The 13,842-nt window shown below is 49.0% G+C and overlaps 1 protein-coding gene across 4 annotated transcripts in view; it reads left to right on the forward strand.

The window, feature by feature from the left end:
• TUBGCP6 (tubulin gamma complex component 6) overlaps positions 1-11,935 on the forward strand; it is a 73,884-nt gene extending 61,949 nt beyond the window's left edge. For 3 of the 4 annotated variants that reach the window (XM_069764932.1, XM_069764931.1, XM_069764934.1), the window contains exons 25-26: positions 5,097-5,296; positions 11,771-11,935. In XM_069764932.1, the coding sequence (XP_069621033.1) occupies positions 5,097-5,296; positions 11,771-11,862 (292 nt within the window). In that variant the 3' untranslated portion in view covers positions 11,863-11,935. The remainder of the gene's footprint in view (positions 1-5,096; positions 5,297-11,770) is intronic. The other variant, XM_069764935.1, reaches the window with a different exon arrangement.
• Positions 11,936-13,842: the final 1,907 nt, after the last annotated feature.

Consider the following 13,842-nt stretch of genomic DNA (forward strand, 5'->3'; position numbering starts at 1 on the left):
ATCATTTCACACAAAACTCCAAAAATGGGCTAGATAAAAGTATTGGCACCCTCAGCCTAATACTTGGTTGCACAACCTTTAGCCAAAATAACTGCGACCAACCGCTTCCGGTAACCATCAATGAGTTTCTTACAATGCTCTGCTGGAGTTTTAGACCATTCTTCTTTGGCAAACTGCTCCAGGTCCCTGATATTTGAATAGTGCCTTCTCCAAACTGCCATTTTTAGATCTCTCCACAGGTGTTCTATGGGATTCAGGTCTGGACTCATTGCTGGCCACCTTAGAAGTCTCCAGTGCTTTCTCTCAAACCATTTTCTAGTGCTTTTTGAAGTGTGTTTTGGGTCATTGTCCTGCTGGAAGACCCATGACCTCTGAGGGAGACCCAGCTTTCTCACACTGGGCCCTACCTTATGCTGCAAAATTTGTTGGTAGTCTTCAGACTTCATAATGCCATGCACATGGTCAAGCAGTCCAGTGCCAGAGGCAGCAAAACAACCCCAAAACATCAGGGAACCTCCGCTATGTTTGACTGTAGGGACCATGTTCTTTTCTTTGAATGCCTCTTTTTTTCTCCTGTAAACTCTATGTTGATGCCTTTGCCCAAAAAGCGCTACTTTTGTCTCATCTGACCAGAGAACAGTCTTCCAAAATGTTTTAGGCTTTTTCAGGTAAGTTTTGGCAAACTCCAGCCTGGCTTTTTTATGTCTCGGGGTAAGAAGTGGGGTCTTCCTGGGTCTCCTACCATACAGTCCCTTTTCATTCAGATGCCTACAGATAGTACGGGTTGACACTGTTGTACCCTTAGACTGCAGGGCAGCTTGAACTTGTTTGGATGTTAGTCGAGGTTCTTTATCCAACATCCACACAATCTTGCGTTGAAATCTCTTGTCAATTTTTCTTTTCCGTCCACATCTAGGGAGGTTAGCCACAGTGCCATGGGCTTTAATCTCCTTGATGACACTGCGCACGGTAGACACAGGAACATTCAGGTCTTTGGAGATGGACTTATAGCCTTGAGATTGCTCATGCTTCCTCACAATTTGGTTTCTCAAGTCCTCAGACAGTTCTTTGGTCTTCTTTCTTTTCTCCATGCACAATGTGGTACACACAAGGACACAGGACAGAGGTTGAGTCAACTTTAATCCATGTCAGCTGGCTGCAAGTGTGATTTAGTTATTGCCAACACCTGTTAGGTGCCACAGGTAAGTTACAGGTGCTGTTAATTACACAAATTAGAGAAGCATCACATGATTTTTCGAACAGTGCCAATACTTTTGTCCACGTTTGGTGTGGAATTATATCCAATTTGGCTTTAGGACAATTCTTTTTGTGTTTTTTTATTTAAGACAAATTAAATGAAGATAATACCAAAGAATTTGTGTTTGCAATCATTTTCAGGAAGAAAATGAGTATTATCTGACAGAATTGCAGGGGTGTCAATACTTTTGGCCACAACTGTAGATTGTCTCTTCCTTCAGGCTAGCAGGGGCCGCAAGTATTCTAGAAATGTAGACACGCCTAAAAAACGAAAGTTTCATTTCCTGATCCCTCACCAATGATTTGCTGAGAACAAGTCTGAACATGGATCGGATATTGCCTTGGCTCTCGAATCACCAGAACTTCAGAAAAGGATGGATTTGCCTATTTATATCATTAACCAATCTCTGTAGATTGACGGGGACTTCGGTTCTACTCCAGATTACGCAGTGTCCCTCATGAGGAAACTAAACTCCCTCGCAGAGCATCTGCCATTCACCCGGACAGGGAGCGTCCCGATAAGCGATCCACTGGACAGACACCTCTGCAAGCGCGGTATCCTTTTTTAGCCAATATGCAAACACGCGGGTTGTTCCCTCCACGTATTCCCACCTAAGACGTGAGATGCCATGCCTGGTCTGATTCTTAAGGGCAACGGGTCCTTTCAAAGGACACCGATCTCTCCACACCAGCAATAGACGAGCACATGGAGTGTCGCCTCCATGTATCCTCTTCTACAGCCAGGCCTAACGCCGGACAACCAGCCCTGTCCACCCAGGGACCTTAACTTTGTGGATGTACAGAGGCTCCCTTTTTTGGCATCCGAACACCCCCTCTGCATCTCCACTATTTAGCAGATGATGCAAGAAGGCGGACGATCCCTTTCCACTTCCCTGTTTCCACTTCCCTGTTACCCTCCCTTAGCCGCCGCATGTGTTGCTAGAGCAATGGTCTCTTGGTCAGAGACCTTAACTATTTTGATTTCCTATAGACCCAACCAGCAGTGGATCAGTTGTCCAGGACGGTCTAGATCTAAGGTATCTTGGTTCCAAAATGGGGACCGAAAAGTAAGACCGACCCTGAACCTCAAACTTCTACCAAGCTTGACAAGGTGCCCCTTCTTCGGATGGAGTTCCCCCGCTCAGCCATTACTTCAACAGAAAAAGGTGGAGTTTCTGGCATCCACCGACATTCGGGATGCTTACCTTCACATTCCTATGTTTTTTCCCTCTTCAAAAATTCCTTCGCTTTCCCTTTCGCGAAGTGCATTTTCAAATCACGACCTTGTCCTTCGGCCTTGCTACCGCACCCAGAGTGTTCGCAAGGGTTATAGGGCTGTCATGTTCCTCTTGCACCCTAGAGGCATGGTTGTCCTGCCTTATTTGGTCGACTTTCTAGCCGCTCCTTCAGACCGGCGCTGAGTCGTCTATATCTCTTGCGATACCCTCTCTCTCCTGGGCTGGCAGCTAAATTTAGACAAGTTTTTCCTCATTTCCAGCCCAGCAGATATCCTTTTTTGAGGATGACCCTGGAATCTTCCAGAAGTTTGGTGATTCTCCCTTGAGACAAGGCCTTGGCCCTTCAACAGGGAGCTCGCGCACTTGTTCACTCATCCTCTCATTCCATTCGATTTGCTAGGAGTGTTCTGAGGAAAATTGGTGACGACAATGGAAGCGGTTTCCTTCGCTCCTCTCGTTTTCTGCAGGTCAATCAGGCTTTCAGAGGGTAGTCTCTGAGCTCCTTCCTCATCTAGTGAAGATCCTTTCTCCCGGTTATTAGTGACTACCGATGCCAGTCCTCTCCTCATGATCATTATTCTGGGGATCCGAACAGTACAGCTAGTTCTACAGCAGGTCCACTGCCTTCTGGCGGGTCACCCCATCCGATTCAATCGGACAATCCCACGTCTGTGCCATACGTCAATAATTTAGCAGGTACCCACGGTCAGGCGTCATGGCCGAGGTACCTCACATTTTCTGTTGGGCCATGATCTATCATTTGGTGATCTCGGCACTACACATCTCAGGTGTAGAATGCTGGGCGGCGGACGCCGTCAGGGTCCCGCCTCATGTGAGTGGGAACTTCGCCCAGAAGTCTTCCATCAGATCTGTCTTCTCTGGAGCGCTCCAGATGTAGGTTGGATGGCATCCAGACTGAACGCCAATGTATATACTTGACAAAGGCCAACCTGGCCGAAACGTTGTATTTTCCTGATGGCAGAATAAAGACCGTTTTGGACACTATTCACCTGGTATGGATGCTGCTCCTTCCTCTTTTTCTGAACGCCAATGTAGTCTATGTTCATGGTTCGGCCTCGAGGTCCAAAAGTCATCGCAGTGCTTTCTCTGGTTCTTCCATGGTACCAGTTTTCTTAACCCCTCTTCCACTACTTCCGAGATCTTTTCGGAAGCAGGAAGGGCCCCAGTGATCCTGGGAGATCCGCACTGACCATGTCATGTTTTCTCATTTGCGGAACTAGTATTTTTCCGTCTTATTGCAACAAAACTGCAAATATGGACTTCCTCGCAGGGAGTCTTCACATGTGGTTCTTCCCTATCGCATACCGTTAGATCTTTGGGACCTTAATGGTCCTGGGAGTCTTACAGTAGACTCCTTTTGATCCGGACAGACTTTACTATCAGGGAAGCTCTCCCTATTTTCTCTGCGATCTCTTCATCCTGACGAGTCTTCTGAGCTAGCCGCTCTGTTCTTTCAGATTTTTTTCCCTTGTTACCATCAAGGCAAGGTTGCCCTCAAGCCATCCCTGTCCCTTGTTACCAAGGTGGTATTGTATTCCCACAGTTATGAGGGCATCGATCTTCCCTCATCTCTTTCGGCACCAGTCCACGTAACGGAATGGGTTCCCCATATTTTGGACGTGGCGAGTGCTCTGAGTAGGTACGTCTCGAGGACAGCGTTCTTCTGAAGGTTGGACACTTTATTTGGGCTACCTCACTGTAAGAGGACTGCTTCCTGACGGTTACAGGAACGGTTTAGCCGTTTCATCGGCCATATTAGCTTGGTGGATTTGATACACCATCCAGGAATCCTTCTGTGTTAATGTCAGCCTATCTCCCTGTCTATCGAGGTTTCTTGGATTCTAGGCACCAGGCGTCGGCACAGCACGACTGCAAGCTTGCGGGTTTGTCCAGTCCGCATGCATTCTTGAAGCACTATAATTCTCAGACTTTCACAGATGTGAGTCTGGGCAGGCGGACTCTGCAGGCCGCGGTGTCGCACTTGTAAGTAGTGGTTACACAGGACCTGATCTGATGTTGTCCCCACCCAGGGACTGCTTTGGGACGTCCCACGGTCTGTGTCCCCCAATGAGGCGTAGGAGAAATAGGGATTTTTGTGTACTCACCGTAAAATCCTTTCCTCCGAGCCATTCATTGAGGGACACAGCTCCCACCCTATTAGCTTGTGCTTGTTTTATAATTTGACATGCTATACTCTAATATATATATATATATATATATATATATATATATATATATATATATATAATGTGAGATGCTATATGCTCATATGTTGTTATTGATCTCCTACTGCTTTTGCACCGAACTGGTTAGCTGAGAGCCAGCAGGAGGGTGTATACTGCAGAGGAGGAGCTAACTTTCTTTGTATCACTTAGTGTCAACCTCCTAGTGGCAGCAGCATACACCCACGGTCTGTGTCCCCAATGAATGGCTCGGAGAAAAGGAGTTTACGGTGAGTACACAGAAGTCCCCTTTTTTTTTTTTTTTTTAAATGTACTTCTGTTATGGCAGCTTTTTTTAGGCAAAATCTGCAACAAATTACAAAAGCTGGTTTATTCTGGTCATCTGCTTGTTTTGCAGGGGATTGCTGACCGAGAAAGCTGCCCCATTGATGAACGTCATCCACAGCATCTTCAGCCTTATTCTGAAATTTCGCACACAGTTAATATCTCAGTCGTGGACGTGTGACAAGGAAAAGCAGATGGCCTGTCATCCCAACTATGGACTTATGCAGCAATCCTATGACACCTTCAAGTATTACTCTGATTTTCTATTTGAAGGTAAGTCTTAGTAGTTATTCCCCATTGTTTTTTTTTTCGCTTTGACAAGCAGTTTGACTTCCTTGTTTCATACAGCATCTAAATTGAAGATTCTTATAGCGAAGAGTCGTATCTTTTTTTTTTTTTTTTTTTTTTTTTAATCCAACTCCGGTTTTGGTTTTCGCAAAAAAGAAAAACAACAAAACACATTGTGGCCCTTATTTATTATTTGCATTTTTCTTAATTCCTGTTTTCTCCTTCGCCACATTGGGGGACACAGGACCATGGGTGTTATGCTGCTGTCACTAGGAGGCTGACACTAAGCTGAGACAAAAAAAGGTTAGCTCCTCCCCTGCAGTATACACCCTCATGCTGGCTTCCAGAGACACAGTTCAAGCTTAGTGTCTGTAGGAGGCACACTGGAATTAATCCTTTCCCTTTTTTCTATCGGACGAATGGGGCGACGGAACCTTTCAAGGCTCCGATCTCCCCGAACCAACAACAGGCGAGCACGGGAGTTCTCCTCTCCGTACCCTCTCCTGCGACGTGGGAAGCCACTGCCTGAGCTGTTTTTTGGGGGCGACGGGCCTTTTCTAGGGACCGATCTCCCCCACCCCCCTTACAGACGAGCACATGGAGGTCCTCCACGTATCCTCTTCTGCAGCCAGGCCTATTGCCGGACATTTGCCCTGCCCACCAGGTTTACCCTTGGCTGATCAGAGGCACTTTACGTTGTGGCGTCCGTGCAGCCCCCACTGCATCACCACTGAATATGCGGCTGATGGCAGGTGGTGGACGGTTCCTCTCCACCCCCCTTTCAGGGGATGGTGGATGGAGGCTCCCCAACCCCTGCACCGTCCTTTTCACTCCAGGCACACCTCACCAGGATCCTTGGGTGCAGCAGCTTCTGCCCCATGCGCGGCTCGGTTCTACCCTCTATCGGGGTAAGTGCCTCGGAGGGGGGGGCGGTCAGGCGTTTGGCGGTCCGGAGGGCTCCCTTTTAGCAGCGGCACATCTTTCTCTGGGCCCCATAGCTTTCGTTACTCAGCGGCTGCGTGCCGGCCGAAGCCGCAAATTTAGTCCCCGGCTTCGGCCCAGCTGCAGGCCGCATCCAGTTAGGCTCCGCCCCCTTTTTCGCGTCATCTTGCGGCGCCGCCCCCAGGTCCTGGCGCTTCTCGCTGTGTGCGAGATCTCTCCCCCTGATCTCGGTGGCCATCTTGGATTCTTCACTGCACGCCGCAGCTCCAGCTCTCCCAGCCGCAGCTTCCTCCACGTGCAGCGCTGTGCACGCCGGCTGTCGCCTACTCCACCTGCCGTCTCCCTCTTCCTCTGCGGGACACAGGACCACGGGTAAGGAGACCATGTCAGCTCTCCCCCGCAGCGCTGCCCTCGCTTCCTTAGGTTATAGACCCTGGGGTCTATCTTGCATTAGTGTACAACATGTCCCAGTCAAAGACTAAAAAATCCTCTAAGGTGCATACGACCTTTTTTTTTGCGTGTACCACCTGCCAGGCTCCACTTTCTCGGCCTCAAAGTTCCCCCCTCTGCTCAGCCTGCGATGCCCCATGTGCCCAGGAGCCCTCCACCGCCACCGACCCTGGCGTATCTAGTCCCCCCGCGTGGGTCGCTTCACTTTCGCAGTCCGTGGATTTTTTAGCCAATGCCATCAAATCCATTCAGAACCCGCCTGGGGAGCGGGGCAATCCTTTGCAAGTGTTAAGAGATCCCTCCGTAACAGGGGAATCGTCGGCCAGCAGGGGCCGCTCTCTCCGGAAAGAGGCACTGTCATCCAGAAAACGGATCCGCACTACCTCTCCTGAGCGCTCACCACGTCAGTCAGCTTCTGACAGTTCCACCTCTCGCTCACCCTCTTTGGGGGCTCGTAGCGTTCACTACTCTGAATATGAGTCTGATGTATCCTTAGACCCGGATGCTCCGGAGTTTAGATCTACAGTGGACTCCCTCATTGAGGCAGTCAATCACGCCCTCAAGGTGGACGATGACCCTAATTCGGCTCCGGACCACTCAGTCTCTTTTACTAGAGCCAAGCGTTCTCATAAGACGTTCGCCTTTCACCCAGCTTTCCTGGATATTGTCAGGCGACACAGGGAGCGTCCGGATAAGCGTTTCACGGGCAAAAAGCCCCTGGAATCGAAGTATCCCTTTTCCGCAGATCTCGTTAAAGACTGGACGGAGTCCCCTTTGGTAGATCCTCCGGTTTCGCGCCTTGCCTCCAAAACTCTCTTATCCGTTCCAGAGGGCGCTTCAATTAAGAACCCCACAGAACGCCAGCTAGATTCCCTAGCTCGCTCAGTGTACGAAGCCTCGGGTTCTTCCCTTTCTCCCTCCTTCGCCGCAGCTTGGGTGGCCAAGGCGATGGTTTACTGGGCAGATGCCCTAGCAAAATCGGTTCGGGAGCAGGATCTTCCATCAGAGGTGGCGGACATTGCCAAACAGATTGCAATGGCTGGTGATTATGTGATGTACGCATCCCTCGATGCAGCAAACTGTGCAGCAACGGCGGCTTCAAACGCCATTACCATCAGAAGAGCCATTTGGCTCAGAGAGTGGCGCGCAGATTCCTCCTCTAAAAAGTCTCTGATTTCCCTTCCTTTTCAGAGCGGGCGTCTTTTTGGAGAAAAGCTAGACCAGCTTATTTCTGACGCTACAGGGGGAAAGAGCAAGTTCCTTCCCCAACAGAGGCCCAAGGCTGCTTTCCAGCGCCAACCGTATTTTCGCTTTCGGCCCTTTCGTAGCAGTCCAGCTTGGTCCAGTCCTGCCGCCTCTTCCAGATCGGACCGATCCGCTCGCTCAGACAGAGACGTTCGTCCCTCTTTCAGGCCGAATCAGTCCTGGCGAGGAAAGCCTAGGCAACCCAGAACCAGAGGGTCCAGGCCTGCCAGATTCCCTTCACAATGACTCGGGAACTTTTCCAGTCGATACCACCAAAGTAGGCGGACGCCTACTTCTTTTTCAGCACGTCTGGCTCTCCGTCATCCACGACGAATGGGTCAGGGATCTGGATCTGGTATCGTCTGGCTACAAAATAGAGTTCTCTGCCTCCCCTCCAGCTCGGTTTTTTCCCTCTCGTCTCCCAAATTCGGGGGCTCAGTCTCGCGCCCTTCTTTGCGCCATTCGTTCCCTCCGCCAGAGCGGGGTCATTGTTCCGGTCCCGGAACACGAGAGGTTTTACTCAAACCTCTTCGTCGTGCCCAAAAAGGACGGGAAAGTGCGCCCCATTTTGGACCTGAAGCTCCTGAACAAGTGCGTAAAAGTTCGGCACTTCAGGATGGAATCGCTCCGGTCGGTCATCTCCTCGTTGGAGAGAGGGGAATACCTGGCATCGATAGACATCAAGGATGCCTATCTTCACATTCCAATATTCCCGCCACATCAAAGGTTCCTCCGCTTTGCCATCCTAGAGGACCATTTCCAATTCGCGGCCTTACCCTTCGATCTTGCCACGGCGCCCAGGGTATTCACGAAAGTCATGGCGGCCGTTATGGCCATTCTTCACTCTCGAGGAGTGGTCGTGCTACCTTACTTAGACGACCTCATCATCAAGGGTCCGTCTTTTCAGGCCTGCGAGGCAAGCGTCCGCATTACCTTGGATTCTCCTTTCGCGCCTGGGCTGGTTGATCAACTTGGACAAGTCCTCCCCCGTTCCTGCCCGTCGGATCTCCTTTCTGGGAATGATCCTGGACACCTCAAGGGGACGGGTCTTGCTTCCTCGGTCCAAGGCCCAAGAACTTCAGCAAGGAGTCCGGAAGCTCTGCCATCCTCGCCCGCGACCCATTCGGTTCGCCATGAAGATCCTGGGAAACATGGTAGCCGCAATAGAAGCGGTCCCCTTTGCTCAACTCCACCTCCGCCCCCTACAACGGGCTCTGCTGGACAACTGGGACAGGAGTCCCTTCTCCCTCGATCGTCCTTGCCCTTTGTCTCCGCGGATCAGACAATCTCTTGTATGGTGGACCCTGGGTCCATCTCTCCTCCAGGGGAAGTCTTTTCTCCCGATCCACTGGTTAGTGGTAACGACCGACTCCAGTCTCCTCGGCTGGGGTGCGGTGTTCCTTCACCACTCTGCCCAAGGTCGTTGGACAGTGCGGGGCGAGGCTTCCTATCAACATCCTGGAGATTCGTGCGATCAGCCTCGCCCTGAGACGCTTTCACTCCCTGCTCGCGGGTCACTCAATCCGAGTCCAATCGGACAATGTCACAGCGGTGGCATACATAAACCACCAAGGGGGTACCCGCAGCAGGGCGGCGATGCAGGAAGTCTCCCACATTCTTCGCTGGGCCGAAGCCAACCATTCCACCATTTCCGCGGTGCACATTCCGGGCGTCGAAAACTGGGCGGCGGAGTTTCTGAGCCGTCAGGGCCTTGCCTCGGGGGAGTGGGAACTCCATCCAGAGATTTTTCAGCAGATCTGCCTTCGCTGGGGGACCCTGGACGTGGATCTGATGGCGTCCAGATTGAATGCCAAGGTTCACAATTTCATCGCTCGTTCTCGGGACCCCCAGGCTATCGGAGTGGACGCGCTGATATCCCCGTGGCATCAGTTCCAACTCCCATACGTGTTTCCTCCGCTTCCCTTACTGCCGAAGGTGATCCGGAAAATCAAGACAGAGGGGGTTCCGGTCATTCTGGTCGCTCTGGATTGGCCTCGTCGCGCTTGGTACGCGGAGCTCGTTCAGCTTGTAGCAGACGTCCCCTGGCGGTTACCAGACCGCCCAGATCTGCTTCACCAAGGGCCGATCTGCCACCAGAGCTCAGGTGCCCTACGTTTAACGGCGTGGCTGTTGAAACCTGGGTTCTAACCCGAGCTGGTTTCTCTCAGCAGGTCATACCCACCATGATAAGCGCTCGCAAGGCGTCTTCCGCTTCTATCTACCACCGCACCTGGAAAGCCTTCTTCTCATGGTGCAGACTCCGTGGTCGTCCTCCACTCGTTTTCTCAATCCCTTGTATTTTGGATTTCCTTCAGTCCGGTTTGGATTCCGGCTTGGCACTGAGTTCCCTCAAAGGTCAGATCTCAGCTTTATCCGTGTTATTCCAACGTAGGATCGCTGCCAACCTTCAAGTCAAGACTTTCATTCAGGGGGTCTCCCATGTGGTACCCCCCTACAGAATGCTGTTGGAGACCTGGGATCTCAACTTGGTCCTGGGGGTTCTTCAGGAACCTCCGTTTGAGCCTCTCCAGGACGTTCCACTTTCTGTCCTCTCCTGGAAGGTTGCCTTCCTTGTAGCTGTGACGTCCATCAGACGAGTATCGGATTTGGCCGCTTTGTCCTGCCGGGCTCCTTTTCTTGCCTTCCACCGGGACAAAGTGGTCCTTCGCCCATCTCTGGCCTTTCTTCCTAAGGTGGTCTCAACTTTTTACCTTAATGAGGACATCATTCTTCCTTCTTTTTGCCCGCAGCCAAAACACAGGGTTGAAAGAGCCCTTCACACCCTGGACGTGGTACGGGCCCTTAGGAGGTACATTTCCAGAACGGCTCCTTTCAGGAAATCGGATTCTCTCTTTGTTCTCCCGGAGGGTCACAGAAAGGGTTTGGCGGCGTCTAAAGCCACGATAGCCAGATGGATTCGATCTGCTATCCAGGAATCCTATCGGGTCAGGGGCAGACCTATCCCGGCGGGGATTAGGGCACACTCCACTCGGTCGATGGGTGCTTCCTGGGCCATCCGGCACCAGGCAACAGCGGAGCAGGTTTGCAAGGCCGCAACGTGGTCCAGCCTGCATACTTTCACAAAGCACTACAATGTCCACATTCACTCCTCGGCGGACGCGGCCCTTGGCAGACATATTCTGCAAGCGGCCGTTGCGCATTTGTAGTCAGATGGTACACGGAGTTATTCGGTTGTATTGTTTCCCTCCCAGGGACTGCTTTTGGACGTCCCATGGTCCTGTGTCCCCCAATTTGGCTTGTTACCTTTTTCAGTTTTTGACTGTTGTTTTTTTGACATGTTATACTCTAATGTTACTTGATATATTATTATTATTCTCCTACTGCTTTTGCACTGAACTGGGTCTCTGGAAGCCAGCATGAGGGTGTATACTGCAGGGGAGGAGCTAACCTTTTTTTGTCTCAGCTTAGTGTCAGCCTCCTAGTGACAGCAGCATAACACCCATGGTCCTGTGTCCCCCAATGAGTGGCTCGGAGAAAAGGATTTTACGGTGAGTACACACAAAAATCCATATTTTGTGCAAAATCATTCAAGATGGAGCACTCGATTTATTTTACTGAAAAGGTCTTTATTTTTGTCTGACTTTGTTAGAACAAAAAGTTGCATGTTCTGCAAAAATATACACCAAAAAAACTACAGGGGGAGGAATGGAGTACATTTGTTAAAAAAAAAAATCATGGAGTGTGAAGGGGTTAAAAAAACTGCAAAATCAGTCACTAATTGAGGGCTATTCACACCGAAAAAACCTGTTGCTAATATTTGTGGTCCCGTGGTACAATGCTAACTTGCTTTTTGTTTTCCAGTGGTGACCAAGCTTGTAAATCGAGGCTATCAACCACATCTGGAAGACTTCTTACTGCGGATTAATTTTAATAGTTATTATAAAGAGAAGTGAGTAGAACACGGACGCTTCCCTGTAATATGTGCAATATATAAATGTAAAATAAAGATTTAAGATTTTCATAAAATCTAATGTTTTCGTTGAATCTCTTCATATCAGGTCAGAACAATTACATAACATAGTAACATAGTTAATAAGGCCGAAAAAAGACATTTGTCCATCCAGTTCAGCCTATATTCCATCATAATAAATACCCAGATCTACGTCCTTCTACAGAACCTAATAATTGTATGATACAATATTGTTCTGCTCCAGGAAGACATCCAGGCCTCTCTTGAACCCCTCGACTGAGTTCGCCATCACCACCTCCTCAGGCAAGCAATTCCAGATTCTCACTGCCCTAACAGTAAAGAATCCTCTTCTATGTTGGTGGAAAAACCTTCTCTCCTCCAGACGCAAAGAATGCCCCCTTGTGCCCGTCACCTTCCTTGGTATAAACAGATCCTCAGCGAGATATTTGTATTGTCCCCTTATATACTTATACATGGTTATTAGATCGCCCCTCAGTCGTCTTTTTTCTAGACTAAATAATCCTAATTTCGCTAACCTATCTGGGTATTGTAGTTCTCCCATCCCCTTTATTAATTTTGTTGCCCTCCTTTGTACTCTCTCTAGTTCCATTATATCCTTCCTGAGCACCGGTGCCCAAAACTGGACACAGTACTCCATGTGCGGTCTAACTAGGGATTTGTACAGAGGCAGTATAATGCTCTCATCATGTGTATCCAGACCTCTTTTAATGCACCCCATGATCCTGTTTGCCTTGGCAGCTGCTGCCTGGCACTGGCTGCTCCAGGTAAGTTTATCATTAACTAGGATCCCCAAGTCCTTCTCCCTGTCAGATTTACCCAGTGGTTTCCCATTCAGTGTGTAATGGTGATATTGATTCCTTCTTCCCATGTGTATAACCTTACATTTATCATTGTTAAACCTCATCTGCCACCTTTCAGCCCAAGTTTCCAACTTATCCAGATCCATCTGTAGCAGAATACTATCTTCTCTTGTATTAACTGCTTTACATAGTTTTGTATCATCTGCAAATATCGATATTTTACTGTGTAAACCTTCTACCAGATCATTAATGAATATGTTGAAGAGAACAGGTCCCAATACTGACCCCTGCGGTACCCCACTGGTCACAGCGACCCAGTTAGAGACTATACCATTTATAACCACCCTCTGCTTTCTATCACTAAGCCAGTTACTAACCCATTTACACACATTTTCCCCCAGACCAAGCATTCTCATTTTGTGTACCAGCCTCTTGTGCGGCACGGTATCAAACGCTTTGGAAAAATCGAGATATACCACGTCCAATGACTCACCGTGGTCCAGCCTATAGCTTACCTCTTCATAAAAACTGATTAGATTGGTTTGACAGGAGCGATTTCTCATAAACCCATGCTGACATGGAGTTAAACAGTTATTCTCATTGAGATAATCCAGAATAACATCCCTCAGAAACCCTTCAAATATTTTACCAACAATAGAGGTTAGACTTACTGGCCTATAATTTCCAGGTTCACTTTTAGAGCCCTTTTTGAATATTGGCACCACATTTGCTATGCGCCAGTCCTGCGGAACAGACCCTGTTGCTATAGAGTCCCTAAAAATAAGAAATAATGGTTTATCTATTACATTACTTAGTTCTCTTAGTACTCGTGGGTGTATGCCATCCGGACCCGGAGATTTATCTATTTTAATCTTATTTAGCCGGTTTCGCACCTCTTCTTGGGTTAGATTGGTGACCCTTAATATAGGGTTTTCATTGTTTCTTGGGATTTCCCCTAGCATTTCATTTTCCACCGTGAATACCGTGGAGAAGAAGGTGTTTAATATGTTAGCTTTTTCCTCGTCATCTACAACCATTCTTTCCTCACTATTTTTTAAGGGGCCTACATTTTCAGTTTTTATTCTTTTACTATTGATATAGTTGAAGAACCGTTTGGGATTAGTTTTACTCTCCTTAGCAAT

The sequence above is a fragment of the Ranitomeya imitator genome, chromosome 4, assembly GCF_032444005.1.
Source record: "Ranitomeya imitator isolate aRanImi1 chromosome 4, aRanImi1.pri, whole genome shotgun sequence".
Lineage (NCBI taxonomy): Eukaryota > Metazoa > Chordata > Amphibia > Anura > Dendrobatidae > Ranitomeya > Ranitomeya imitator.